At 40.7% G+C, this 27702-nt stretch overlaps 1 protein-coding gene across 50 annotated transcripts in view; it reads right to left on the minus strand.

Annotated features, from left to right (window-relative positions):
• Window positions 1–27702, minus strand: part of Rbfox1 (RNA binding fox-1 homolog 1) — a 1541605-nt gene that overhangs the window by 7107 nt on the left and 1506796 nt on the right. For 30 of the 50 annotated variants that reach the window (XM_087571339.1, XM_087571313.1, XM_087571324.1 and 27 more), the window contains one exon: window positions 12027–12079. In XM_087571339.1, the coding sequence (XP_087427465.1) occupies window positions 12027–12079 (53 nt within the window). 50 annotated transcript variants of the gene reach the window in all.

Genomic DNA, 27702 nt, shown 5'->3' on the forward strand with positions numbered 1-27702 from the left:
GCACTGGGAAAGTAGAGGCAGTGGTCCCTGAGGTTTAGTGGTCACCCAGCTTAACTGACTTGACAAGTTCTAGAGCCAGGGAGAAATCATAAAAAATACAAACAAAAAAATAAACCTCCTCAAAAACAGAACAACAACAACAACAACAACAACAACAACAACAACAAGAGTGTGTAATGTCCTGAGGGGTGACACTGGAGATTGTCCTCTGGCCTCCACAGACAGGCACATATGTACCTCTGTACCTGCTCCTGAGTCCACTTTTCCTGAGATGGATGAACTGAATGAAAGTATGCCTCCCTCTTCCAGCCCGCTCTTGTCATTTTGGGGCTTTAATACCAGGCATAGCTTCAACCATTGCAGAAACCCCGAGGTAATAGTTTGGCAACACTCTCTTCCAAGGCTAAAGAACATACGGCAGCCTCAAACTATTCCTCCCACACAAGAAGGCTCAGGTTTTCTTCAGGGTGACCTCTACCTTCAGAAGACCATGGTTTTATGATGATTAATAAATTTCATTTCCACTGAGGAAAAGGGACCATGTCAGCTCTAACAGAGAGCAAGGAAGCATCTTTTCAAATGCTAATTTTTAAACACGCCCTTGTGTGACAGGACAGTTTAGACACAAGGTTATTAGGGAAAATGGGGACTTGAACAGTACTTCTTCAGCAGACATGCTAGGCACGTAGACACCCCAATGTCCTCAGAGAGAACAAAGAGCAATGGTTCCCAAGGACCTCCACAGACTGAGGGCACCATGACTTAGGGTCCGATCTAGGATGAGATTAGCTTTTATACTGCCGTTTTTTGGTAAAACTGCACAAGACATAATCAGACTATGAGACTATCCTGGCCCCAATTCCAACAAAGTGGGAATCTTGAGAAAACAGGAAGCATGCACACTGCAGTCCACATACTGTATTGCTACATAAGACACCAACCAGTGCTACACCAGAGCGAACTCAGCAACCTTCCCCCAACTCACATCTACTCAGATGGAAAGCCATTTATAGTTTTAAGACCCATGTAATCTGTCCATCCATCCTTTGATTTTAATTCTTCCATTCATTTCTCTATTGAATTAAATGTAAATCTATATAAATTGTATCTCATCGTTATTCTGCTTAAAACCTTCCAGTGTTTCATGGATTTTAGAATCATATCCTCTATTCATCTCCTAGGATCTTGTCTAACCTTAGTGTCACGTGGCATATGTCAGATCACTCCTTTTACTTTTCTATACAGTTGTCCACCTTCTCCCTTCATGGTAAGAAAGACTCTGCTCTATAGACATGAACCACTTGGATGAGAGAGTAGAGATGAGGAGAGAACCAGGACTCTAAAGACGCTGGAACCCAGAGAATAATCTTTTATAATTTTAAAAATTATATATATATATAAACATAAATCTTTAAAATTACAGACACATAGACATATATTGCGTGTGTGTGTGTGTGTGTGTGTGGACTTTTTTCACCCTTTACACTATCGTCTTAAGTCCACTTCAGTGAGAGCACTGAACCATTAAGGCTTGACTGACTGACCAATGAGCTCTAGGAATCTGTCCATATTGATTCCCCATTTTCCCAATGTGGCAGTTACAGACACATGTGACCATGCTTACTATTTTACACTTGGAGTTCAAACTAGGGTCCTCATTCTTTCAGAGCAAGCACTCTTTCCATTCAGCTGCCTCCCCAGGCCCATGCTGCATATTCTCCCAGTAGAAATATCTTTAGGATATACTTGCTAAACATTCCCCTCAGCCACTGAAAAACCCTTTAAGAACCTGGAAAAAATCTGGGGACTCTTGAAATGGGATATGGAGGTTTGTACTCCTGCTAGATTACAAACACTAGATTTAGCCACGAAGTCCAAACCTTTGTAATAGAGTAAGACACAGATAATGGGAGCTTCCTTTGTTGGCTGCCTCATCATGGTTTGCTGCCAGAATGCCTCAAATTAAAACAGGGAGGTAACATGATGTCCCCAGGGAGAACACCAAGAGCTTCTACATCCAACTTCTGCCTTTACAGTGTCCTTGTTCCTCTATGTCAGACAAGACTCCTCTCTTTCTCAGATCCAGGTCATTCCCACTCCAACATCATGTGCTTCTGCCTGAGCTCTGCCACATTCACATGTGAAATGCATGAGAACAAACATGATGATGTGAAAACCATCCACAGAGAAGGGAGAACAGTAGGGTGCAAGGCTTCTCCCACAGAGTCTCACAAACTGCCTTCCCCCTACTGCCCATGACTCTGATTTCAGAGGTAACAGAAAGGATCTGCTCTAACATGTTCACAGGTACTTCAAACAATCAAATTCAAGTGCTATGACACCAAGATCCACCTAAGTTATAAATCTCAGCTGTAGCTTCAATTACTCTTCTTGAAGTCAATGTTACATTGCAGGAAAGTGAATGATTCTTCTATCTGTTGATTGGGATACAAGAATCTATATTTCTATTTGTATGAATACGTATGTGCAGCGTGTGCCTGCATGTGTGTTTGTTCATGTGTACTGATGTATGTAAATAGAAGATGTTGATACTGGGTACACGTGTGAGGCTAGGGGTTAATGCTGGGCATCTCCTTTGCTGTCCAACTGATTTTACTGAGGCAGGGTCTCTTGCTGACCCTGGGAGCATAAAAATTTGGCTAGTCTAAGTAGCCAGCTTGCTTGAGTCTAGCTGGGACACCACCTGGCTTCTGTGTGAGTGCTGGCGATTCTGTCTGGCAACCTCATACTTGCATGGTAAATGCTTCATCCACTGAGCCATCTTTCCAGCCCTGAATTCATGCGTTTTGAAAATTTTTTATGAATCCTACTGAGACATAGAAATAGAACTTATTATTACTGTTTTCAAAAATCTAGTTAGGACAAGCTGGGTGCTAATGAAATCTGATGTGCCTGTGTGAGTAGCCGAAGCAGAGTTGCAACGGTGTCACAGTTTTCTGCTAAGAATATAGTAAGTGCGGTGTAATTAATTTCACTCCTTTTCAATTAAGAGTCTTGTACGATCTCTTTAACATCACCTTCCCACGCCTCCAGTCTCAGAGACAGCTGGATGAATCCCTATGGGAAGAAAGGTGGGTGAACCCTGTTCCTTCCTCAGACGGAGTTTAGAAGGTGCTGTGGCCTTCCTAGCCAGTCCAACTGTGTCTCTCCAGCAAGAATGGTTGTGCAAATTGCTTCACATTGTTATGCTTTCCTAGGATTATGAGTACTCCCCAGTCTGTATGGTGCCTTTAGGGACTGTGGTATGCCTTTTCTTTATAGCTGGACTCTTAGTTTGTTGGTATTTAGGAAAATGAATCCAGGCTAAGCATATGCTTCCTGAAAAGGTATGAGGGTATAGCGATTCTGGTGTCCCGCTGTGTGGGGAGATCTGGGGGTTAGATAGTGTATCTTCTCTTTCAAATTCTTGGGGAGAGTCAACAGAGGTCTAGTCTTAACATCCTCATTGGCCCATGCCAGTGTCCACCCTTAGTAAGACTCTCTAAGCTAGTGAGGAGGGAGGAGGAGGAGATTTATGTTGTACACAGACTTTATTCTGCTCAGATAGTTTTCCTGTTTTACAATTCTCTTCTGGTGAATTCTGAGAACTTTGAAAGTTGAGGATTAAAAAGATTCAAAGGGAAGCTCTTTGGGTTTCTTCACTGCTGGCAGAATACACTGTTGAGCTGTTAACTTCCACCTTTCCAGAGGGGAGAGCATTAAGAACACACAGGATCCTGACCAAGTCAGTGCTCGTTTGGGCCATGTTCTCTGCTCTTCCCACAGACTGGAAGGGGGAAAGCAGTTCTAGTCCCTTAGATGAGGAGGAAGAGCATTCAAAGGCACATGGCCTTTGGGCTCTATTCCCTAGAGCTAGTGTTAGTCTATCCTTCACTCAGCCACCATTTGTTCAGTACTCAGCACAAGAGCATCACAGCTTTCAACTCTACCAGTTACTGTTTCTCACTTAAAAAAGCAGGCAGGCAAGCCAGCAAGCAAACAGAGAAAAACGCTCTACCACTGACAGAGTCAAACTTATAGACTTTAACATGGGGGATATCTGATCAAAAAATCTTTGTAATTCTGTGGATTCAGACTCTCATAAATCCCATGGGCTTTCTCTGAGCTCTGAATGGGGAAATTTTCTCCCTTCAAAGACTCAAGAAATACTGCTCAGACTATGCTAGGCTTCTGCTGAAGACCATTCTCACTTCTGGACTGGACTGTGCTGACTTCTGAAGTGAGTGAAAATTCTTTTTCTTTCATGCAAAGTAAACATCTATCAGACAACCCTGGAGGTTCAGGACAACAAAAACATTTCCCCAGGCAGTTACTGGCTTCCGCCATTTTCTCACTTTTAGGCTAAGGATAAAACACTGTGCTCCATTTGGGAAAGGTTTTGAGATATGTGTTTGCTTTCAGATGTCTTTGACACAATGCTGGGCATCCACAGCTTTAAGGGAAGGAAGTACTAGCTGGTTCCTACCTTGAGTTCAGTGCATATCGATGATTCTCCTTGTGGTACCCATGAAGCAGGGAGGAGTGTGCTTGTGCTAGTTGGCTTTTCCTTTTTAATTCTATCTGGGTCCCTAGTCTACAGGGAGGATGTTTTGTACATTCATGGTGGCCCTCCACCTTTAGCCAATCCTCTGAGGAAGTAGAGGTGTGCCTTTTAATCATGTAGGTGCTTCTCGATCTGCTTGACAATGAACACAAACCATCTAGGGTCGTAGTAGCCAATATTTGGGACACACCTTCAAGGAGCAATGGCTCATGTCCAGACACCAACATATCTGCAGTGTCCTTGCATGAAGGTTTGACTTCCTGCCCCACAGACCCCACATTCTGGTTTTCTGCAACAGGATAAAGACCCATTGAAAAATATTAAGATGAAAATTTCTTATACATATTTAAAAGAATTCAGAGGGCGGCAGTTAATCCTGGGAATGTTTCTAGTCACTCTCTTGTGGAGTGACCAACTGGAGTCTGGGTATCAAGTCTTAAAATTTCCTCTACAAGAGTATGCACATTTGCAAATACTATTTCTGAATCATGGATTCAGCACAACCTTTTGTTCCCCCAAAAGCTCTAGATTAGGAGAACCAATCCAGACTCAAAACATCTTTCTAGATCATCTAATACATCAACAGCTCTAATGTACAAGTGGAGAGGGAAGGCAACTCCATTCCTCTCTACAAGGATCTGGTCTTTCAAATTTCAGTCCTTACTGACTTCTTCAGCTTGCATTTAGAAATCAGCTCCAGGAATCACTGAGCACAGATTCAACCTTGTGATCTTCCTGGTTGCCCCCAGTGTGGGGCAGAATGTATCCTCTGAGCTCTGTAGCATCAGTGTGGAAGTCTCACAGAATTTTCTTTTCTTTCTTTCCTTTTAAATTATTTTTTTCACACAACTTTGTGATGAACATAAATGTTCACTCAAATCTAATGCCTACAGAATGTAAGAAATCTGGACTCCACATCTCTGTCAAATCAGAGAGAATCATATTTCCCCACATCTCAATGCAGTTTCAATACCTTGCCTTAGTGTAAATCTCAGTGGGGCAGGCATGAAACAGACAGACAGACAAATAAACACACAAACAAACACTCCTGATTCTAGATTTATCAAGCAGAATGGCAGCCAGCCACTTAGAAAGACACAGTAAGTCCCACTTTGGGCCTTTTGGTAGGTTCGTCTGGAATGAATGCTTCATCTGATAGAAGAGGCATACACTGAAGACATCCTCTTGTAAACCCTCATTCTGTCTTAACCCTGTTGTAAAAGCCAGGAGGAATTTCCCATCATGCTTTGAAATCACTGTGGCATCCACTAGCAGCATAAACACACAGTCATAGGACTATTGGTGTCCTTCATCAGCTCTGTGATCTGGCAATCCTGCAGAGAGGTGGAGTGGAGCAGTAGCTAAGGCTCCTTGGGGTTGCCTGCTACCTGCTAATTAAAGGCAGGAATCCTGACAGTACAGGACTTACAAGTGCAGTGAGGACCAGATGAGGCTGATGGGTCACTAGCTTATGAGATGCCAAACAGGCATCAGTTAGTGGCCGAGAGTGCTATAAACAATGCCCACTGCCTGTTAGATGTAGGATGGGGTACAAATGCGAGACCCACCCTGGGTTGGGATGACCACTGGGGTTTGGGATACTGGTCTCTTTTATGTTTATACAAGCAGATCAGAGACTTCCAGAGGTAACAAGCCTAGTGAGAAAGACACAGGTTCTGGGATCTGAACCCCAAGTTATTTTCTTCTACTCTAAGAACAACAACAACAGTGACAATGACAACCACACACACAGTCACACACACACAATTCTTTACTTGGAAACACATTAAAGCATACAGTTGGGGGCGCAGTCGTAATGAATTGTGTGTTATTCTAGTATAATGCAGTTTCAAAGAAATAGAGTAACAGCCACAAATATGAGCACCATATATTGTTTAACATTCCATCAAAGATACAGTTTTGTTTTCATTTATCTCAATATATTTAAACTACAATCAGTTTATAATTATTAATGGAATGGCTTGTACAATAGTCAAAACTTAAATGTTTATGAATTCAGCTGCAAACTTTAGACTTAGAAATACAGATGGGCCAACCATAGCTCAGGGCTCAAAGTCAGGAGAGTAAGAGACTCACATCCAGGAAAGACTCCAGAATTCTCCTTATCAGTGGCTAGAAAAGATTTCCCAGGTGTATGCCTAACTATGCTATGGAATGACCTGGGAGAACTTGCTAGAATGTTGATCTTCAGGTTCCCTTTTCAGACCCAGGAATCTAACACCCAGGGTTGAGGGTGGGTGAGGGACTGAATGAGCCCCGTGTCTGAAATAGTTCTGACTCTCTGAACTTAATGATGACACTTCTTTCTTGAGGCTTCGCTGCTGTTGCCTCTTTCCACTTAGGCAAATTCAGAGTTATCTATATTTCCCTAATTTTTACCAGGTAAATGGATAAGGACATTTTATTTTTATGAGTACATTTTATTGTTATTGCACGCCACAAGCCTGGACCAGTGCCTCATGCACAGTAAGCGTGCAGTAAACGGGACGATTATTATTTTTACTAAGTACCTTTGCTTACATGTTCCCACTGCACCTGCAACTTCCAGCAAAGTGCACATCACACTCCTCTGGAAACACCAATTAACCGCAAATCAGTTTTCTCCATGACAACTTTGCTGAGTAGTCAGAACATACTGATGAAGGGAGGATAATTAGAGGGAACTTGCTGAAGGATCCATTAGAGGAATGACCAATTTAGCAATTTCCTCTAAATATTATCTGAAAGCTTATTGCAGGTGTGTGCATACATGTAGGCTCAGAGGGACTAAAGAAAGACACAGTGCTCACACCTAGCCTGGTGCCCTGGATGTGCCGAATATTGCTTCTTTATTTAAGAGACCTGCCTCACAGTGGCAGCTTTTACTATTTTCATTTAGCTAAATTTTTTTCACAAACACACACCAACCCCAGGTTAGGTACCATAAACACTGGAAAGTGGGGGTACTTTTCTTTGTGGGTTCTGTGATATAAAAAGCAGGTATTCATGATTGTACAACAAGAACCTTACTGTCTGAGACCTTTAATATGGTGTGTATGTGTGTGTGTGTGTGTGTGTGTGTGTGTGTGTGTGTGTGTGTACACTCACATACATACATATGTACATATGGAGAATCTCCTAGGAGACAAGCATCTGGCTCATCTTCGAAGGAGATTCTAGATGTGTTTGATCAAGAAGGGAAGACCACACTGAGCGTGGATAGCACCATCCCAAGGGATAGGGCCCTAGATTCAATCAAAAAGACAAAAGCATTCATTTCTCCATGCGTTCTGTCTTTAGATGCAATGTGAGCAACTGCCTCTGTGCTTTCCCCACCCTGCTGATGTGTCTTCTCCACCATGACTATACCCTTAAACTGTGAGGCAAAATAAAACCCTCCTTTTCTCCAGTTGCTTTGGATAGCCACTTTGTTGTAGTAGTCAGAAAATTGACAAACACAGAAGTCACATGAATAACCATGCCCTGCTTATTCTCCTATGTAATGGTATTTAAATAGTATTAAAATTCCAGGGCCGGGGCTGTAGAGCGCTTACCTAGGAAGCGCAAGGCCCTGAGTTCGGTCCCCAGCTCCGAAAAAAAGAACAAAAAAAAAAAAAAAAAATTCCAGGGCCAAGACTCAATATTGGCTGTCACCACATTTTCCAGAGTCTCTATGGAGGCTTTCTTTCTTTTGTTTTCTCATATAAAATTCTGGTCTCTATCAAGATCTCTGACTGATTATTAATTTAATAAGACCAACATGAATCTTCCAATGATTGTGGAAAATGCTACATAGTTTCACAGCCTCCCTAATTGTAACTTGTCTGAGCTACTTCTGTGAGCTCCTGCTAGCTTCCTGATATCTCTAGCGTACACACTTGCTCTGACCTCTCTGAATATTTTGCTCCTGAAACTGCGAGCATACCTAATTACGTAGCCTTTGCACTGGTTGTACATTCCACCGATTGAACTCTCCACTGTAAAATCTGGGGCAATGACTAGTTTTAACTGCCAACTTGCCACAGCTTAAAATCTTTTAGGAGAAAAGTCTCAGTTGATTGTCTTTTACAGGTTGGCCCATGGGCATGTTAGTGGGGATTGTTGACTGCTAATTAATGTAGCAAGACCCAGCCTGTAGTGGGCAGCACACCTGATCAAGCGCATCCTGGTCTACCTAGCACTGAAGTAAGTTAGATGAAACAAGTGTGCAAGGCATACCACTTGCGTCCTTGCCCTTGTGAGGATGGAGTCACCTGACTGGATGCTTGAGCTCTTGCCTTGGCATTTCCTGCATGAAGGACTCTAGCTTAGAACCACAAGGAGAAAAAAACTTTCTTGATTCTTATTGGTTGTTTTTTATAACAGCAATAGAGGTGAAACACTTGGTTCGTTCCTTGTAGCTTTTCAGTGCCAACCTTGTCTAGAAAGCATTTCCGATCATGGAAGCAAAAGCTTCCATGGCACCTTAAAGTCCCCTTCCTCCCCACAACTGATTAATTAGAGAATCTCAACTCTATCTTTGTAATTTATTTTTATTGCATTTTCCTTGTTACTCTGTGGGCATGCATGTGTATATAGTGATGGGTATACATATGGCATGGCAGGCGTTTGGAGCTCAGAAAGGCAGTTTGGGGAGTCAATTCACTGCTACCTTGCAGGCTCTGAGAATCAAATTCACCTTGTTAGGTTTGATGGCAAGCATGTGAGCTACCTCATTGGTTCCAGTCTATCTTTATAGAGAAGTATCGTCTATGACTCTTGATGTATGTGATTTGGGGTATGATCTCCACTAAAATGGAAGTCAGCCTTATATCCTATTATTAAATGGGCAACCTCTACTGGTTCCTTCTAGGATCAGTGCCATCCAGAGGAAAACTAACTAAGACAAATACTGAAAATTTAGCATTGCTTAGTAAGAAAATTGTTCCTACACAGTCTCACAGCCAAAAAATATGAAAGGGCAACTACTCCACACAAGTAGTAGACAAGGATCGATTTGAGGGCGTCCTGCCAGTAGAAAGCATCCCCTTTGCCTTGAGGAACCCAAAGAGCAGATCACGACATTCCTCTATCGATGATCAGCTCACTACCACCAACTCACAACAAACTGCCTGCTCATATTTCCCACCATTTGTAGCCTTTCCCAAGAACCATCCTTTACAATTTAAAAAAAAAATCCAGCAAGCCCCACAAGTCAAAAATTTGAGAATTTCGATTTTTTTTTTTAGTTCAAAGCAGGGGATCAAACACAGAGGTTTAGTCGTACTAGGCACATTTTCTACCACCAAACTCATCCTTGGCCCAGCTCACTGACGTTTTTCTCAGGAAAACAGGGATGCACCTGTTGTTGCTCCCTAGTTGACAGCACTAGAATGCAGAAGGCCTGCCCTCTCTGTGGCTGCTTTAGCAAGCATGTAGGCTGTGTAGGATGTGTGTACATTGTGACTGTGCAGCTTGTAAGGGAAAACGCCCGAGATGACATTCATTTCATTGCAGGTCTGCATTCTTATTTGAACTCTGTGTGGGAAGTAGGCTAGCTGCAGGGGGATCTGATTGATATGTGTATCTTTTCTTCCTGCTTGACTCAAAACCTCCAGTTCAGATGAAACCTGATAATGCACACAACACAGTATTAATATGGCCCTCAGAGGGTCATCTTCAAACTGTGATCCACAGCAATTCATTAAAATGTACTGAATGTCCAGAAGAAGACAGGATAGGGATAACCAGGCTGTGCTCGTGCAAGCATAATGTTTTACTTCTTTATAGAAGTGTGTGCCAACCACTTGTTAATATAACTGCTTTTCAGATCATGGGAATTCGATTACTATGTACTTTGATATTTCCAGGTTTCTGTTTTTGATCCATGATGTCAAGTATAGCCTGAGATACACCGGAACACACATGAAGTTTAGCAGGGAAGGTAGTGTGTCTGTATTGCCAATACAACCACAAATAACACTCACTCATATGTTAGTCTGTCATTCCAACTCCAGGCTCTTCCAACCCATCTCCTTTTTTGATCCACTCTGGAAATGCTCAGTTATTCCTGAGCTCCAGGAAACTAGTTCTCACTCTTTCACTCTCAGAAATGCAATTAACAGTCCAACTTCCACTGTAAGGCATTAATGTGTTAACTGTGGCAGCACCTCTGACTGGGAGAAGCAGGGATTCATGAGCATAGAGATAGAGGAGGAGAGCAGCATTGTTAGCAAAGGAACTTTTGTAAATGGAGTATGCAGCTACTTTAGAAAATGAGCTTGTGGAAGTAAGTCATAGAGTTAAACCTCAACCCGTTAATAATACAGAGAAGACCTTTATAGATGACCCAGTAGATGACCTGTGTGGCTCTGCCAGGAACATGTCCCTAGCTCTGTCTTTCCTGTCATTCATTCTCTCCAAAGACTCTGACTAACTCCTGAAACACTATTAGTAATTTGCACCCTTGTTTACTACTCCATTGATAAAAAATAACCGGTAACAGATTCATGATCTCTGTGCAGAGCTGGGAGTATGGATGCTTTTGAACATCCGTGGTGTAATTTGCTATGGCTGTTATCATCCACTTTCCTTGGTCAAAAACATTCCATTGGCGAGATTGTGTAGTGATTATCTGAGGTGGTTTAGGCTTTAGCCCTCCCCCATCACATACAATGAGAGAGAGAGAGAGAGAGAGACAGAGACAGAGAGAGACAGAGAGGGAGGGAGAGAGACTTCATCAAGGTACTATCTAGGCACTTATACCAAATCATTCCAAATATAATTGTGCAGAACCACATCAATGTGAAAATATAAGTGTTGTTTTGATGGACATTTCATGAAACGATTCTATTCACCAATGTTCTGGTTTCAAACACAAAATAAACCATCCTTTCTCTAAGTTCTGATATTTCTCTAAGTTGAGATTATGAGTTGAAGGAAAAGAAAGAGGATCTTTAACTAAAGGAAGGAAGATCCCCTTCTTAAAAGACAGATGTAATTACATTTCCTAATGCAACTGGCTTTGTGGATGCAGTCTCTTATGGCCAATAATATTCCATGAAGATCCTATATAATTCCCATTTCAATCTCTCTGAACTAGATACCATATGTCAAAAAAAAAGTCACTGGAGTCACCTTCCGCTCCTAAGCTCCCTTGGTCACCATTTTGCAACACGGGTACTGTTATTCCATGAATTTCCTTGTGAATTTGTTCACCACAAGACTTAGTCTTCCAAACCAGGCATCGTTAAAATTAGAAACACAAACATCAGAGTATCAGAGTTAGCAAAATGCCTCATGTATTTTCCAAATGGCAGCACCTAAGAGCTTCAGCTACACTCAAAACTACAAGTTCTCTTTCTCTTTCTAGAAACTAGACTTTCTACAGTGACTAACTGTAGCATGTGAAGAAGATAAAAAGAAGGAAAAAAAGGATACTGAGACTGAGGTGGGGACGTCAGGAAGGAGGAATGTCTGTTACCTGCCGAGGTGTTACAAGAAATTTCATCTGTTGCAACGAAGACGAACTGATTTCTGGAAGAGAAGATAACATTCACAATACTGCTCGCTCAGGGGGAAACGTGCTCGCTGGCGATTGGTTCCATGTGCACGGGTGAAGGGTGGGGAGGGGGCTGCGTCTGCATGGGTGTGGCGAGGAAATGTGCTGATGGACCGTGGAATTGGGAAGCTCAGAAAGATCACAAAACAGGCATGCGGGACCACTTAAATGAAATCATGAGGGCACCGGGAGGTGGGCGTGTACAAGCTGTTGTGCCAGGGTATTAATTAATACTGCATGTTACTAAAGCATGCCAAGGTGCATGGCTAAGGCCAAGCTACGTGATGTTGTGCTTACATAGGATTTCTAATGCTAGATACATACTATGACTTTTTAAAACTAAAGACTATTATTAGGAAAAGAGTGTACCAGGACTAACTAGGAATATCATAACACTCCGTATATTATAATATAGTATTCAAAACTGATTTTAAAAGGCAAGAAAAATACTTTCATTATAGAAGAGAGCATTAGAAAACATTATATGAAATTAGGTTCTGGATAATAATTTATCAAACTAAGTTAATTTAGGAAGACAAAAATCTCACCAACTAAAACACCTATCTTTCCAAATTATTCTTTCTTGAGTGGTGGGGGGTGGGTGTGTACATGCAGTGGTGCACATGTGGAAGTCAGAGGACAAGCAACGGTCTTATTCCTTGCCATCGGCCTGGCTTGAGACAGCATCTCCTGTTATTTCCAGCTCTGTACACCAAGCTAGTTGACCTATGAACTTCCAAGGATTTTCCCGTCTCTGCCTTCTACTGCACTGTACAGACATACACCACTGTGTCTGGCTCGAAGGGTCCTTGATGGATTTGAACTCAAGTTCTTACAACTGCACAGCAAATGCTTTACCCACTGAGCAATCTCCCCACTGTGCTCAATTTAATTTGTAATGATGCATATTGGAAAGAAAAGTTCAAAAAGTAAAAAAATGCTTTTTCACTTTGATTTATTAAATACAGACAGATGATAAAATCCCCTTAAGGTGTTTTCCATGGTGGCAATTCCGTGTAATGAGTTCACATGCAGAGGTACCATTGATTTCCCTAGAAATTTGATATCTATACCTTGCTGATTGGATTGACTCATTGAGATGGGCTAGGATTTTAAATGCCTTGAAAGCCTCCCAAAGAGGTGCTGGGTTCTCATTTGTTAGATTCTTACTGTGCATGGGGACCAAGAACCCAGACAAATGCATTCTGGGGGAGTCTTAGTATGATTGCTTTTGTTCCAGTGTACAAAGAACATCCAGCAATTGAGCATTTCATAAAACATCTTAACAGAGTTTTACTGTCACAGGAGGTGCACCTCTGAATATAAACAGGGATGCCTCTAGAATATTCCCTGAAACTTAACATTCTGTGAAAACTCTAGTTGCTTCTAAACCAATAAAATCCTAAAAAATATTATGTACTCTCTGAGAATACTATCTTCTATAAATCTAAAGTCAAAACTAAGTTCCTTTATCATCTATCTTAAAACAATAAAAGTAAGTTTGGCTGTATCTTTGCTACATTTTTATTATGACCCAAACTTTTTGAAACTTAGAAACTATTGAGTTTTGGATTCCCTAGGCTTGAGGAGCAATACAATTGATATATCGGAAAATGAAAGAGATATATGATCTAGAATTTGATTTGCCTTATATAAGAACTGGTGAGGTTTGGCATGCCTAACCTGAAGGTGAGTATTCTCAGCATGCATCAGACAAGCACTTAAAATGACCTTCATTCACAAGGTGCCTAGAACAGGAGTTCAGCCATAGCTGAGCATGGCAGCCTTGTCCATTTACAGGTTGGGCTCTTAGAAGAAGCATTCCCAGATGCATGCTGTGCTTAATTATTTAAGCAGAGCTCCCTTACTTATAACCCCTTATTCTGTAATACTGCAAACATATATGTTGCTTCTGCATGGTTCCCTTCTAAGGAATAGTCTAAATAATCAGTGACCTTGAACTGACCCTCCTGTCTCCAATTGCATGTTACAATAAGAGGCCTATGCCCTTACACCTAATTTTATGTAGTACTGGGAATTTAACCTAGGGCTTCATGAATGATAGGTAAGCATTTTACCAACTGAGCTACAATCCCAACTCCTAGGTTGTTAGGTGGGCTGAGCTGGGATGATTGTAGGCAACCCACACATAGATTAAGTTGTTAGTGAAAGAATAGAGAAAATTTCCAAAATTAAACCCAGAGAATTAAACCCAGAGGTATCATTTTAAAGTAACTAGATCTTAAGTTCTCCAGAATTTTATGCAATGTGTTGTTGTCTTTAAGAGTGATCTTTTGGACACCATGATTTTTAATTCTTAAAATGTCACATTTTTTTTCTCCTGTTTCCTCTCTCCATCCTTCTTCTTTTTTTCTTACTTCTCCTGTCCTTCCTTCACATCTCCTTTCCATCTTCTTTCCTTTTATTCTTCTTCTTCTTTCTCTCCTACTATCTACCATTGTTTCTGGTAACCTTCTCTTATATTTTCTCTTTTTCCTTTTCCGTCTTTTTTTTTTTTTTTTTTTTTTTACATTTGTTTGTGGGTAAAATCTTTTTACGTCACATAGTCTGGCCTCAAAGTTCTAGCATCAACAGATTTTCTTGCTTGGGGCTTCTGAGTAACTGGGCCTGTCCCGTTATTGTTTTTATAGTTTTTGAGAATATTGTGGAAGTAAAGTGATCACATTTGCTTTCATAACTCACTTTCTAAAAAGAATTAGCTTAGCTGGCTTCCGTTAAGTAAAATGAAATCTCAAAGGTCTAAGACTCATTTCCAGTAGTGGCAGAGAGAAGAAAATGGTGCACATTGCTCTAGTATCTGGAGAACTTACAAGAGGCCTTTCAAAAATGATGACCAATTTGAGCATGAGTTCTGTGCTATTCTGCTTTATTTTCAAATACACATTCAGTACCAGTCCTGTTCCCTTCCGGAAAGATTGTCATAAAATGTCAGTAAAGTGCCTTTCTACAGAGCTCATCAAATATACAGGGTCAGTCTGGGAGGCTACCTGCCTTCTAAGATTTTTCTTTCATTAGTTGGTTAAGTAAGATCAATAGGAACATTGTATCAAAGAAGCTCAAAGGAGAGGCCAATGTGATCACCAATAGAGGAATGGTTCTAATCTTCTCAAGGGTTCCACACTGGTCCCCATTACCCTTTGCTGTAGCACTTTACAGACATTTTTGTCCCTTCTACCCTGAAGGAACATTTAAGACATGAAATAGAAATAAATGTCCTATTTAGATACCTATATACAGGCCATGTGTTGATTCGTTCTATGAAGCCATTTATCCCAAATTACTAGAGAGCAAAAACAGGATGAAAGTTGTAGCTGGAAAAGTGCTGTCCACAAACAAGCTCAGAAAGAATCAAATGATCTGAGCAGTGAGGGTGTAGAGCCACCTCTCGGGCTAAGAAAGGAGGATGGTACCATGGGCACCATGTTTACCATTCTTCAGACAGACCCATCCATTTAAAAGGCAGCCAATGCCTTATTTACAACAGAACTTTCATTGTAGATGATGGTGTCTGGCTGGCATTCTCAATCTTGGTTACATGGTGATTACCTAGGGGACTTATGATATTGTAGGCAACCAAATTATACCAAGCCCCACTGACTGGGCATCGTTGTGAATGGAGCTCAAGCATGGACTACTTCTACTTCCCTGGCAATTTTCACATGCACTGGAGTTTGAGTATGAGTTGTCTGGTTGAATGGTTTGTAGCTTGAATGATCCATAGACTCACAGGGAGAGCTCATGGGAGTGCTACCTGCTGGCTCTCCTCAGCTGGCTTAGCTGATCTGAGTCAGATTCCGACAGACACTCTGAACACGATCATACTGTATCAATAGCCAACACTGAGTTGGTAAATCTTTCATTCCAAGTATGGAGAGCTATGCTCGCTGGGACTACAGACTCAAATATGAATTAAACACTTGCCTATGATGTGAGACTGCTAAATATCATTCATACCTACACATTCACTTCATCTTCCCACACCCCCTCTTGTGACTGCACTGATGAAAGATGAGTAAACTGAGGAAGGCCAGTTGAGGCAAAAGGCTAAGTGGTGGAGATGAAATACAAAAACCATTATCTGGAACCCAGCCTCCTACCCTTCCTTCCTCTGAGATTCTGCTCAGAGGCAGTCACCGGGCAGTGTTCTATCAGCAGTAGTAGTAAGCCCACCTCTCTAGGGAAACTTCCTATGTAGAAATACACCTCTGAATCTGCAGCTTCTCTGAGAAAAGTGATAGATATTTGAATTGCTCTTTGGGTACAATATGAGTGAGGACTGAGAGAAATTATTATAAGGATAATCAACCCCACGATACAGAAATGGCATATATCATTTTATCTACTGACTTACTTCCATTTTAAGATGTTTTCCAGCCGTCCAGAGTCTATATGACTCAGCTGGTGGCATATTTAAATTAGTCTTGTGGCTTACTATGTATCATTTTTATCTCTCACCCCTCCCACCCTAGGTTAAATCTCATCTATTTGCAATTTCTTTCTGAAAATAATTACCCTCTGACTTCTAAGTCTCAAGTGAAAATCATGTCCTTCTACTATGTCTCAAGGAGATTTAAAAAGCCAGACAGAGGTTAAAGGCGGGCTTCTGGCAAGACCAGGTGAGGCCAATTGCAACTGTCCCTTCTCAAATAGCACCAGTGCTGTTTCGTGGTTAGAGGTTCAATTGTCTCCTCACTCTTTGGCTCCTCGATTCTATATTGTTATTGTTTAAAAACTCCAGATCCGTGTTGCTTATAGTGAGTCTTTGTGAATCACATGCTATAGATGTCAAACATAACACAAGACTTATGCACATTTAAAGCCCTACGGGATGCTGACTACAAAAATCCCTGCAGCCTATAGGTGGTCTCTTGGCCTGACAGGTGGCAGCTGGAGTCCTCCAAGATAGCAATGGGATGAAGTCTATTTGATTCTACCTGTAAGCTCTGGGAAATCTTTTAGTCATAAGTCTCAGAGGGTCTGGACCTTGATAGACCAAGGATTTGTGTGTGTGTGTGTGTGTGTGTGTGTGTGTGTGTGTGTGTGTGTGTAGATGTATAAGTCACCTTTTGGTGTTATTCCTCCAAATTTTACTTTTTTACTTTTACTTTTTGATGATGATGTTGATGATGACAATGATGACAACTTTTGGTGTTGTTTGTTTGATTCATTGTTTGAGACATGTTCTCACTAGGTACTCCTAGCCGATCTCAGGCATGCTTTATAGACCATTCTGGCCTTATGGGCACAGCCTACCTCTGCTTCCTGAGGGCTGGGATAAAAAGAATCATGAGGCCTGAATTAAATATATTTTTAAATCTACTTCCATTTATTCATATGTATGGACACACATGCCAAAATGAACATGTGGAGGTGAGAGGAAAAGTTATTGGAGTTGGTTCTCTTCTGCCATGTAGATCCTTGGGGTCAGGTCATTAAGACTGGGAACAGACTCCCTTACTCACTGATTTGTCCTGTTAGCTCCGTTGGTCTTTCAGATGGTCATTGAGGACACAGTGCTAAGTCTGATGGTGCATGTTCTTAGGGCCTCTGTGACATTGGAGAAGGCCTGAACTAAATATGTCTGTCTTCACTCTCATAATTTCACGTGTGCTTCAGTTTTGTTATTTAAAGGAGAGTGAAAGAGCTGTTTTTAATCAGTGTTCAACATCTTTCCCGTTCTAAAATCCTACTCTGGAATGTTCAGATCCCAGTGAGATCTGCCTTCCTGCCTTCCCTGGGGTTATTTTTATTTAGGATTTTATATAATATAACATATATATATTATATAAAATTCTAAATATATATATATATTATCATGGACAGTGGGATGTGACATATACAAATGAACTAGCAAATAACCAATTAAAGTAGAAAAGGCTCCAAAACGATATATCATGACTTCCTGTTTTTTTAAAAATGTCGAATGTATGAAAGCACATTTAGAGTCACATCATTTAGACAACTCCTTTGTTTATGTTGTATTAGTTAGGATTAAATTAAAAGGAAAGGAGTTGCCAGTTTTTCCTGAATTTGGCTGTTTGATTAGACAACCTTGGGTTTTGGCTAGTCATCTCTAAGGGTCTTTGCCTGACCTGGAGACTGTCATTTCAATCTCTCCCAGGTCTACCTTTCCACCTACTTTCAAATATACGGCCACTCAGACAGAACAGCCAAGAGATTCTAGAAGGCAGAGGGCTGTCGTTATAAACTGAGTCTTATTAGAAAGGTTACTTCAACTTTCAGGGCTTCAGTTTTATCACTGGGAAATGGAGCCAAGACTTAAAATGCATGTTCCTCACAGACCGTGAAGATTTAGCAGAAAATGAAAGCAGTGTGGGAGATATAGGATCCTCTTCTGTGTCACTTAAACAAAGGGTTGGGGGAACAGCAGGAAGAGGTGATCTGGAAGCTAGATTTGTCCTGGAAAGGGTGAGTGTCATTCTTAGGAAGCTGGTACATCTCAGGGGACTCCATATCTGTTGAAAGTACACGAGAAGAGAATCTACATCCAAGGAGAAGCATGACGGTGTAGAAAATGTTTTTGAACTCCATTGGACAGCACCACTTCTGATGATCATGACAAAGATAATGATATTCCGAGTGCTGATCTCAGGCTCCAGCTGAAGAGCTTCCATGCAGAACCATGTACATTTCTCCAGGAAGCCAAGGCCTTAGTGACCACTTATCTCACTTTAGAGATAAGGCAAGTGGAAGGCTGATAGTCTCTAACCATGCCCACATTCTCTCATGCTAAGATTGTATTCTGGCTTAAACCTAACTTTGTGACTATCTTCTGTATATCAGTGGCAAAGACTGATTAGCAGGCATATACATTAAAGACCATGAACAATAAATAGGAGGTCCTGTTTCAAATCATAACTTGGCTACATACAGACATAGGATACTGAGCTAAGCATAGAATCTCAACATGCTACTGTTGTGGTGAGTCTTGGATCTGATCAGACCAAAAATGAACTCATAATTTAAATGGAATTATGGCAGCCACCTCTTTCAAACCAGTGCTTACAATGAATCATCTCTAAGCTGCCCATCACTCAGAAATTAAGTATCAGCATACTGAGTTCTAGCATCCACCTCACACTTAGTTTAATGGGTATGATTTGTCCTCTGAGAAGATGAAAAAAGCAAGACCTAGTGACACTAGAAGAAACCAGATGTGGCTCCTGCAGGGTTTGTTTTATATCAATGACAGCCTATTATACAGCCAATGACAGAATCTTAACATGGAAAGCTATAACCTTGGGGGTAAGAAAATGATAATTACAGCCACGAGCCAGTTGAAGCAGGTGGTAACAGGGGAACATACTTTGAGAGATGCCAAACATTTAAGAGGTTACTGAAGAAGGGCAAGTGGAGATGAGATAGTAGCAAGTGGGTGGAACCATGAGTGGGTCATCGGAGGTGTGACATTCTTCTGTCACCTTGGGCTAAAGATGATATTTCAGGTAATTTCAAGGTAAATTATGAAGATAACAAAGGAGGGAAAATGCTTGGGCTTAATTGCTTGAACTCCTTTAAATCTATTCATCTATCTAAACACCACGTGTTATTATGTAGCAAAACTAAGCCTAGATGTAATGCCAGACAGCTAGCAAACTAAGAGTCTTCCGCTCTTATCCAGCAACAGCCCATAGCCCTGCCAGGAAGCTGTTTTCTCCCTATTTTATATGTTAGTTAAGTATGAAATGCACTACAGTTCTGAAGAACATTGGATTCCAGAGGTTAAATCAATCACTGTGATTTACACTGGTGAGGAAAGTCATCAAGGGCCATTCGTTTCTGTCAGATGACTTTTTGCATGAAATTGCTACATACAAATATAGCTACATACAGACTTAGATGTCACATGCTAATAGGGACTAGTTCTGGAAAAGAAGTCAACCTATGCTCTTGGGCTCAGAGGTCATAACTTGCTTTGATGCTGTTAGAGGTAGTAGGAGAGAGTTTTAATGAAAAAAAATCCTCTAATTTCAAAAGATAACAGGTTTAGCATATGTACTAGTGTCAACGATGGTAAGAGAAAGGAAAAAAGAAGTCAACAGTTTTAAATTTGTGTGTGTGTGTGTGTGTGTAAATATATATGTGTGTGCATGAATGTATAGAGGACACAGGTTAATATCAGAGTAGTCTTATATATACACTCCCCACCTCGATGTTGACTGAGCATCTTTCACTGAACCTGGAGTTGGCTTTTCAGCTAGGCTGGCTGCAAGGAAGATCTATGGATTTGACTGTGTGCTTCCCAGACTGGGATTATAAGTGCATGCCACCATGCCTTGTTTGTGTACAGTGGCTGGGTATCTGAACTTGAGTCCTCATGCTTATGCAACAAGGACTTTGCCCAGGTTGAGGGGGAGACATCTACAGATATTTCATGAGCTAAGGTTATTCTGCCTTGGGATTGTTTCCTTCTGCTCTGCTTGATGGCTGTCACCTACCAAATTCACTATTTGTAATAGGAAGGGCTCACCCGGAAGCGGTGGAGTCTGTTTTCACCACACTTTTCTAATCTACCTCTAGGAATCCAAGATTTCGTAAATGTTCATGGTGGGGCCCTGATGGCACTACTTAAAAGATAGATTTCATTTGCTTTTTTCGTGGCCCATCAAGCCAATGATCTGCAACAGGAAAAGCATGTAATTAGGCCATGACATGACCAAAGGAGCTGTTAGACCTTGTCTTGTCACCTGCAGAAGTGGCTCCCCACATGGCTGTGACAGCCATGGTCTATCGGGTTTGGAATGCCCTTAATTTCTCCCTGGTCCCTTGTTGGTCCAGCCTGTGGATTATAACAGCCCTATTTTTTAACTGCCTCAATTACGTATTCATTCAACAGTGCATAACACTAGCGAAGCCATGGTAGGCTACAGATAAAAGATAATTAGTTCTCGAGGCCAAATTTGGACACATTTTAAAGTAGATGTGTATGTGAGGAGTGTGGAGTGTACGATTGTGTGTGTGTGTGTGTGTGTGTGTATGTGTTATGTATAGGTGCTTAAGTGTATGTATGTGAATGGTTTCTAAGTTAAAAAGAAGAGAAAATCAGGAAATAGGCCATTTCATAACAGCAGCATCGCTCCCCGCTGCTCACAGTTTGGCATTCATAGGCCCAAACTTCAGGCTCTGTCTGCTTCCTTCTTTACAATTTCAGAATCATCTTACTTATTCTCAAATTAAATCAACAGAATCTTAAAGGGTATGTTGGGAGAAAATATAATTAGCATTGTTGTAACTTTTTGGAGATTTAGACTATAAAATCAGAATAATTTTAAAGAGACCGTAATATATGCATGTGCTTTACTAAAGAATTTGCTTTTGCCTGACATTTGAGTCTTAGATCATGGCTCTCTCAGAAATACCTTTCTTTTTAAATATTCTAGAACTATTTAGAACAACTAACTTCTTTTTCTCTTCTTGAAAGGGTTACATGTCACTCAAAATGGTAACAGAATCTGTTATGGAAATAATTTTTCAATAAAAAGGGGGGGGGACATAAAATAAGACAATATCCATACACATATCTACGTGGAAATGTGCCTGTGTGTGCACAGGAGCATGCACACACATTTATATTTGCTACATAGAGGTTTAGTAAAATCCTGAGTATACTTTCAGCAGTGGCATGGGGATAAAAAAGGATATAAATAAAGACATTGGTGACTCACTCCTGCTACATTTCTATTATAAGGTGACAGAGCATCTTTTGTTTAAAAAAAATGAGAATTGCTCATCACAGTGACAGAAATGACTTAAAACTAAAACCAAGAACAATCTTGGTGAGCAGTTGTCACAGGCCAGTGAGGAAAGGCTCTTTTGCACTTCACTCCTTACCTGACAGTCAAGAATGACTTTATCCAACTGGGCCCCACCAGATAGTCCTCTTGGGTCCACCCCAAGCCCTCACGTGTTTGCCCTCTGTGCTCTGTTGACCTGGGAGCATCGTTTGTGATTGGCATGATCAAATTTTGTCATAGCTTCCCTAGATTATCTCAACAGTTTTTTCTCAAGAAGATTTAAATTATAAACAGGAAGCCGCCATGCAATTGTCAAGATTTATTTTCCCAAGACAGTATAAAAGGGAAATTGCGTATAAAGTGACAGAAGAAGAAAAAAAGGTGTCATGTGTTTTTGTGGCCCATTCTTAGAGGAAGAAGATTTTAGGTGAATGGTAGAAAGAAGCCTGGGCAGAACTCAGTAGTTCCGAGAGAGAGAGAGAGAGAGAGAGAGAGAGAGAGGGAGAGGGAGAGGGAGAGGGAGAGGGAGAGGGAGAGAGAGAGAGAGAGAGAGAGAGAGAGAGAGAGAGAGAGAGAGAGAGAGAGAATGGCTATATTCCACTTTTCCAGCCCTCCTGCCTCAGGAAGGTAGTAAAGACATCTGTGAACTTGAGACCTATCCTTACACGTGTCCCTAAGAACAGGCATGGGCTTGCTTCTGATGTCCTGGAATAGTTGAAATTCTTATCACACTAGGTTTGAAAAAGAAGAGGTGGGAAACCAGGAAATGCACCCACCCCCTTCTTTCAACTGAGTGTTCTCATTAAACATCCTGCACAGTCTATACATTAAACTCTATATTTTAGTGCATGGCTAGAAAAAAAAAAAACAAAGTAAAGTCATCAAGTTCAGATGGTACAGCAATTTTTGTGAAATAATCTTTCTCTAATGGAAAAAGAAAAAGTCCCGAAATGGTGAACTTTTTATTCATGATGCTCACTTATGCTGGATAGTGCCAAAACTAAATTTTCTATATATTTAAATTAGATAAGGATGCTAAGTAAAATAATCTTTCTTTCTCTTCCTTCCTCCCTCCCTCCCTTCCTCCCTCCTTACCTCCCTTCCTTCCTTTCTTTCTTATTTATTTTTTTCAAGACAGTTTTTCTGTGTAATCTTGACTGTCTTTGTACTTCCTTTGTAAACCAGGCTGGCCTCTAACTCAGAGATCTGCTTGTCTCTGCCTCTCAAGTACTGGGATTAAAGGCATGGGCCACCAGTGCCAGCCCATGGCTTATCATGTTAAATGAAGCCGATTACTTCCAGAAAATAACTCCCAGAATAGACTGAGGGGCTACACAACTGGGAATAGACTCAGATGCCTCAGATACCTCTAAGGTTTTACCTAAGAATTTAGTTCTGATCTCTGTAGATTTCCTCATGGTGAAATATAAGAGAGAAAAAGACTGCCTTCTGCTCCCTTGACCTTGCTCTTCATCACTCTCTCCTTTCCTCCCTCTGTCCTGCTTTCCTTTCCTTCCTTCTGGCTTTATTTTCCTTCCACCCAGGGATAAGTACTATCCATTTGACTTCACATCCATCTATCCATCTCCCCATCTACCTATGTTTCTATGTCTGTCTCTATCAACTATATACTTTTCAGTATGATACCAAGACATGTCTTCTTACACATATTACAATTTAAGAAGGATACTAATCTATAATCTCTCTGGACCCTCTATTCCATAAAACCATCTTATGAGTTCCTGGTCTGAATATCGCTCAGCACCCACCATGACTGCCTGAACTCAGTCCTGGCTCTCTTCTTCTGAGATTTCTCTCCAAATTCTTAGACGTTGCTAAGAACAGTGTAAGATAACAAGATTTTGCTTGGGTTTATTTTAGGGTGAGATATACGGAATTGCCAATATTATTCTTTCTTTTCTTATCATATAATAACAATGAAACTTTCAGAGCTCAGAAAATGAGGAAGAATACATTGAAAGCAAAATCCTATCTCTTGCAGCATCTTTACTTAGTCTAAGGATGCCTATATGGCCTGGTTCTGCACAACTACGCCAATACCACTCTGTCCTGTGTAGATCTTTAGAGTGAGTAAATGCTTTGTAATTTCAGTTGACTTTTAATGAGCATCTCTTAACCAGAAGATCTCTTTACATAATTGTGAGGATTCCATTTTATTTGTGTTCCAGAGCACATTTTTCTTGCTTACATTAAAAATTTTTTATATTATGAAACTCAAAAACCCTCGTTATAATAAAAATGTAAGAAAATATATTTAGGGTAAAAAGTATTTCATAAAAATCAATTTTAATATAAACAGATTTCCTAAAAGTGTCAACTGAGAGACAATAATTTTCCATGAGCACATTATTCTCATCTGCACAGAACTTGATAGAAATCTCCTTTCCTAAGTGATAGATAGTGATATGCCTCGATTTTCAGTATCATGTCCTACCTTACTTATATAAAATACTATATTTTTAAAAGAAAAATCATGTTTTAATTGATATAAGAAGTATCCCTGGTCCAACCAATATTTATTGTTAAACTTGACAGTAAAGCATTTTGTTCTTAGTTGTTTTCTATCCACTCTGTGTCTAACTGCTCTCTTCCCTAATGTGGAGGGACGCTTTCATGCACCAATCCTTAAGGAATGTTAGAGTGTCAGCAAGCAGGACAAGCATGACCAGGCTTCATCTTCCTAGGCAGAGTGTTTTGTCAATGCTATATACACACCGGATATTCCCCCACTATGAGTGGCATAATTCGTTCCCCTCTTCCCACCTCCCAGTTGGACAGCCAAAAGATGCAACGAGGACCAAGCCATAAAACACAAAGAACCAAGAGCCAATCAATAAAGAGAGACCTGCACCCCAGGCTTATTCCAAGCAAGCCATTCATAGAGCTAATGTGATGGACCTGTCCAACCCAGCATGTATATACCACAAACACATTAGCAACACCGAGTGGCATGCAATGACCAGATGACCACAGGCCCCACCGCCATGCTCTGATTGGTTCAAGCTCATAAAACAATCTCCTTGAGAGGCTGGACAGTTGGCTTCCATTACAGCAAAGCAATATATTAACCAAATAAAGAATTGATCAGGTCAAGTGTTTACCAAATGCTTGTAAAAAGTTAAAGAATGCTGTTCACCTATCCCCACTTGATTCATCAATGAAGCTATGATGTTACCTAAGTTCAATTCAACCTTTGTGACTTGGGAAAAGATGATCATCATTCAGAATTTCAATACCCAGAGACTTTTGGGCTGCTCTATGATTGTCAACATGTGATCATTTAACCAGGAAGATGATGGACAGGGAGCTGCAAGCTAAAACCCTTCCGGGCAGCACTGAGATTACTGCTGTTCAATACTTCTCAAAGGGTTCCTGAATCTTTAATTTTAGAAGGGTGAAGTTTGGGTTGAGTGAAGACAAAATCCTACCAGTGGATGAGAGTTGGGCTGGGGAAGCAAAGCACATTTGTCTTCCCTTTGGAGAAGGCTGAAGAATCAGTCACAGCGAAGGGATATTGCTGTGTTGCTTTTGATTTAATTGACAATCAGTGACTATTTCTCAAATATTCCCCACTTGGCTGATTTCCCTTCAAGTTTGAAAGGGTTTCTTTTGGCTCAGAAGTTTTTGTCTTTGTCTTCCCGTCAAAGACAAAGGGGAAAGGAAGGGTCTGTCCCTACAGACGCTGAGACTATAAAAGTGCAACAGCTTAGCACCGCCCTGCTCACCTTCTCCATCTTTAGTAGAAATTCAAAAGCTCTTCTGGCAATTCCCCATCCCCCCGACTGTATTTTAATAAAGCTCCCTCCTTGTCTGCAGTGATTAAAAATAAAAGGTACCACTGCTTAATCGTGATAAATCAAACCAGAAACCTTATTTTAGAGATTGTTTTCTGGTAATTCACCTATTACTGAATTTACCTCAATGAATAATTCCATAGGTGACAAGTATTCTGCTCACAATAAAGTTAAATAGAGCCAGTAATCAATTTCCACAGCAACCAAGAAGACCTAATGTGCAAATATCGCTAAGAAACAGCAAGAGGCCAATTACATGGCAAAAGAATATAGTTAGTGGGTTCCTTCGTCTGCAACTCTTCGACTAAACTGGGAATTGCAGTTATTAAAGATTTACCAATCCAAAAATGAGGGTAATTTTTTTCAGTAGAATATATCACCAATTGAAAACTCTCAATAAATTTAAAATTGTAGATTTTATATAGATATTTTCATATATGGTGTTCCACAAAACAGAGAATTGTCACTGTTTTAAGTGCATGCAGAGGGATACGGTGAGCCTGCTCAGTAACTCTAAGAATAGTATTAAACGCTGTTGTTTGTTTGTTTTTTATCAAGTGTCTAAATTAGTCTTATTGAAGAAGGCGATTTAGAGTCTATCCTTATAATTAACCTTCTTTCAACTTGGGGCTAAATGCACTTATTCTTAGGAGAAGCAAGATAAACACTCAAGGAAATAAATCTGTTTAAGATTCTTATAATTATGCAGCAGGCTAAAGTTACTATGATTATAATTACATACAAAGTGGGCGTTTGAGAATTTAGCATCTAGAGATATTTTCATAAAATAATTAAGGGCTGTAGCTGAGCCTCATTACAATTGAGACCGTGTGGATCTGCAGTGCTTGGGATTTAATAACATTTAAGCCTTTTCATTTGTAGAATGATCTCAAGTATTTCAAGATTGTCATCATTTTTATTAGCCTTCTTGACCCTCTCAATTGTCCTAACCCGGTGTCAGAGAATACTGAAGATAACAATTTACATGAAGCATCTTGCATCTTGCCAACTGATGATTGGATAAATGGATAATTCATGTATTTACAAGTGTGTCTGGCCAGTAGCTTGGGTTTTTTTTTTTTTTTTTTTTTTTTTGAAGATTCTCTACAACTCAGAAAATGGGCTACGAGTGCTCACAAGAAAACAGTGAAAACTCCTTGTAGTCAGACAGCAAACCTTGGCTCATTTCTGACGAGTTTGTGTGTGGGGCTAAGTACGGCCTCTTAAATTCAGGATTTCTTTTGCTTTAATAAAGTGCAGGAGAATTCTGCAGCTGCGGCAGTGTAACAACCCTTCCTGTGAGAAATGGGATAGGGGTGCAGGAAAAGTGCACCACAGCAAACGGAGAGGTGCTGCATAGCTACAAGCCAGGCGGGAGCCCAGTGTCTTTCAGGGGCCACACCCCTTGCCTGCTTGCTTACCTGTCTGACCCAGCATGCCTCAGCCACACATGCAAATCATTACCAATATTATTTTATTCATGAAACAAATCCTCAAATTAAAATAGTCATCACGAAAATAAGCGCCCTCCAGGACATTCTTGCATGCAGGGCATCTGAACATTCACATTGATGTCCTCAGAGAACAGAGCCAGGAAATCGCATTCAATATGGAAACACACGCATTTGGGGTTTGTTGGTTGGTTTACTGCCCTGCCCCCGACAAGGCACCTATATAGAAATAGCTATAACTGTTTTAGAAACCATCACATTGCCAAAGCCTGGGGACCAAGGCATTCACACACATCCATCCGGAATTCTGCACTTGTCAAATACACTTCTGTACCTCCAGCTGCCAGTCTTCATGTGAGGTGTGCAGTGTGAATGAAAGCTGGCTTAGGTTTGTAAGTTTGGGCACCGCCCACCATGGGCACCGCCAAGATCAATGAATGTCCTTATGAAAGCCAGGTGTACTGCTTGCTCCTTTACATTGAATTCAATGGAGCAGAGGGGAATGCGGGAATGGAAGGGAGCCTTTAGGCTTATTCCCTTCTCGTCTTCTTCCTAT

Source organism: Rattus norvegicus, chromosome 10 (assembly GCF_021556685.1).
Source record: "Rattus norvegicus strain SHRSP/BbbUtx chromosome 10, alternate assembly SHRSP_T2T, whole genome shotgun sequence".
Taxonomy (NCBI): Eukaryota; Metazoa; Chordata; class Mammalia; order Rodentia; family Muridae; genus Rattus; species Rattus norvegicus.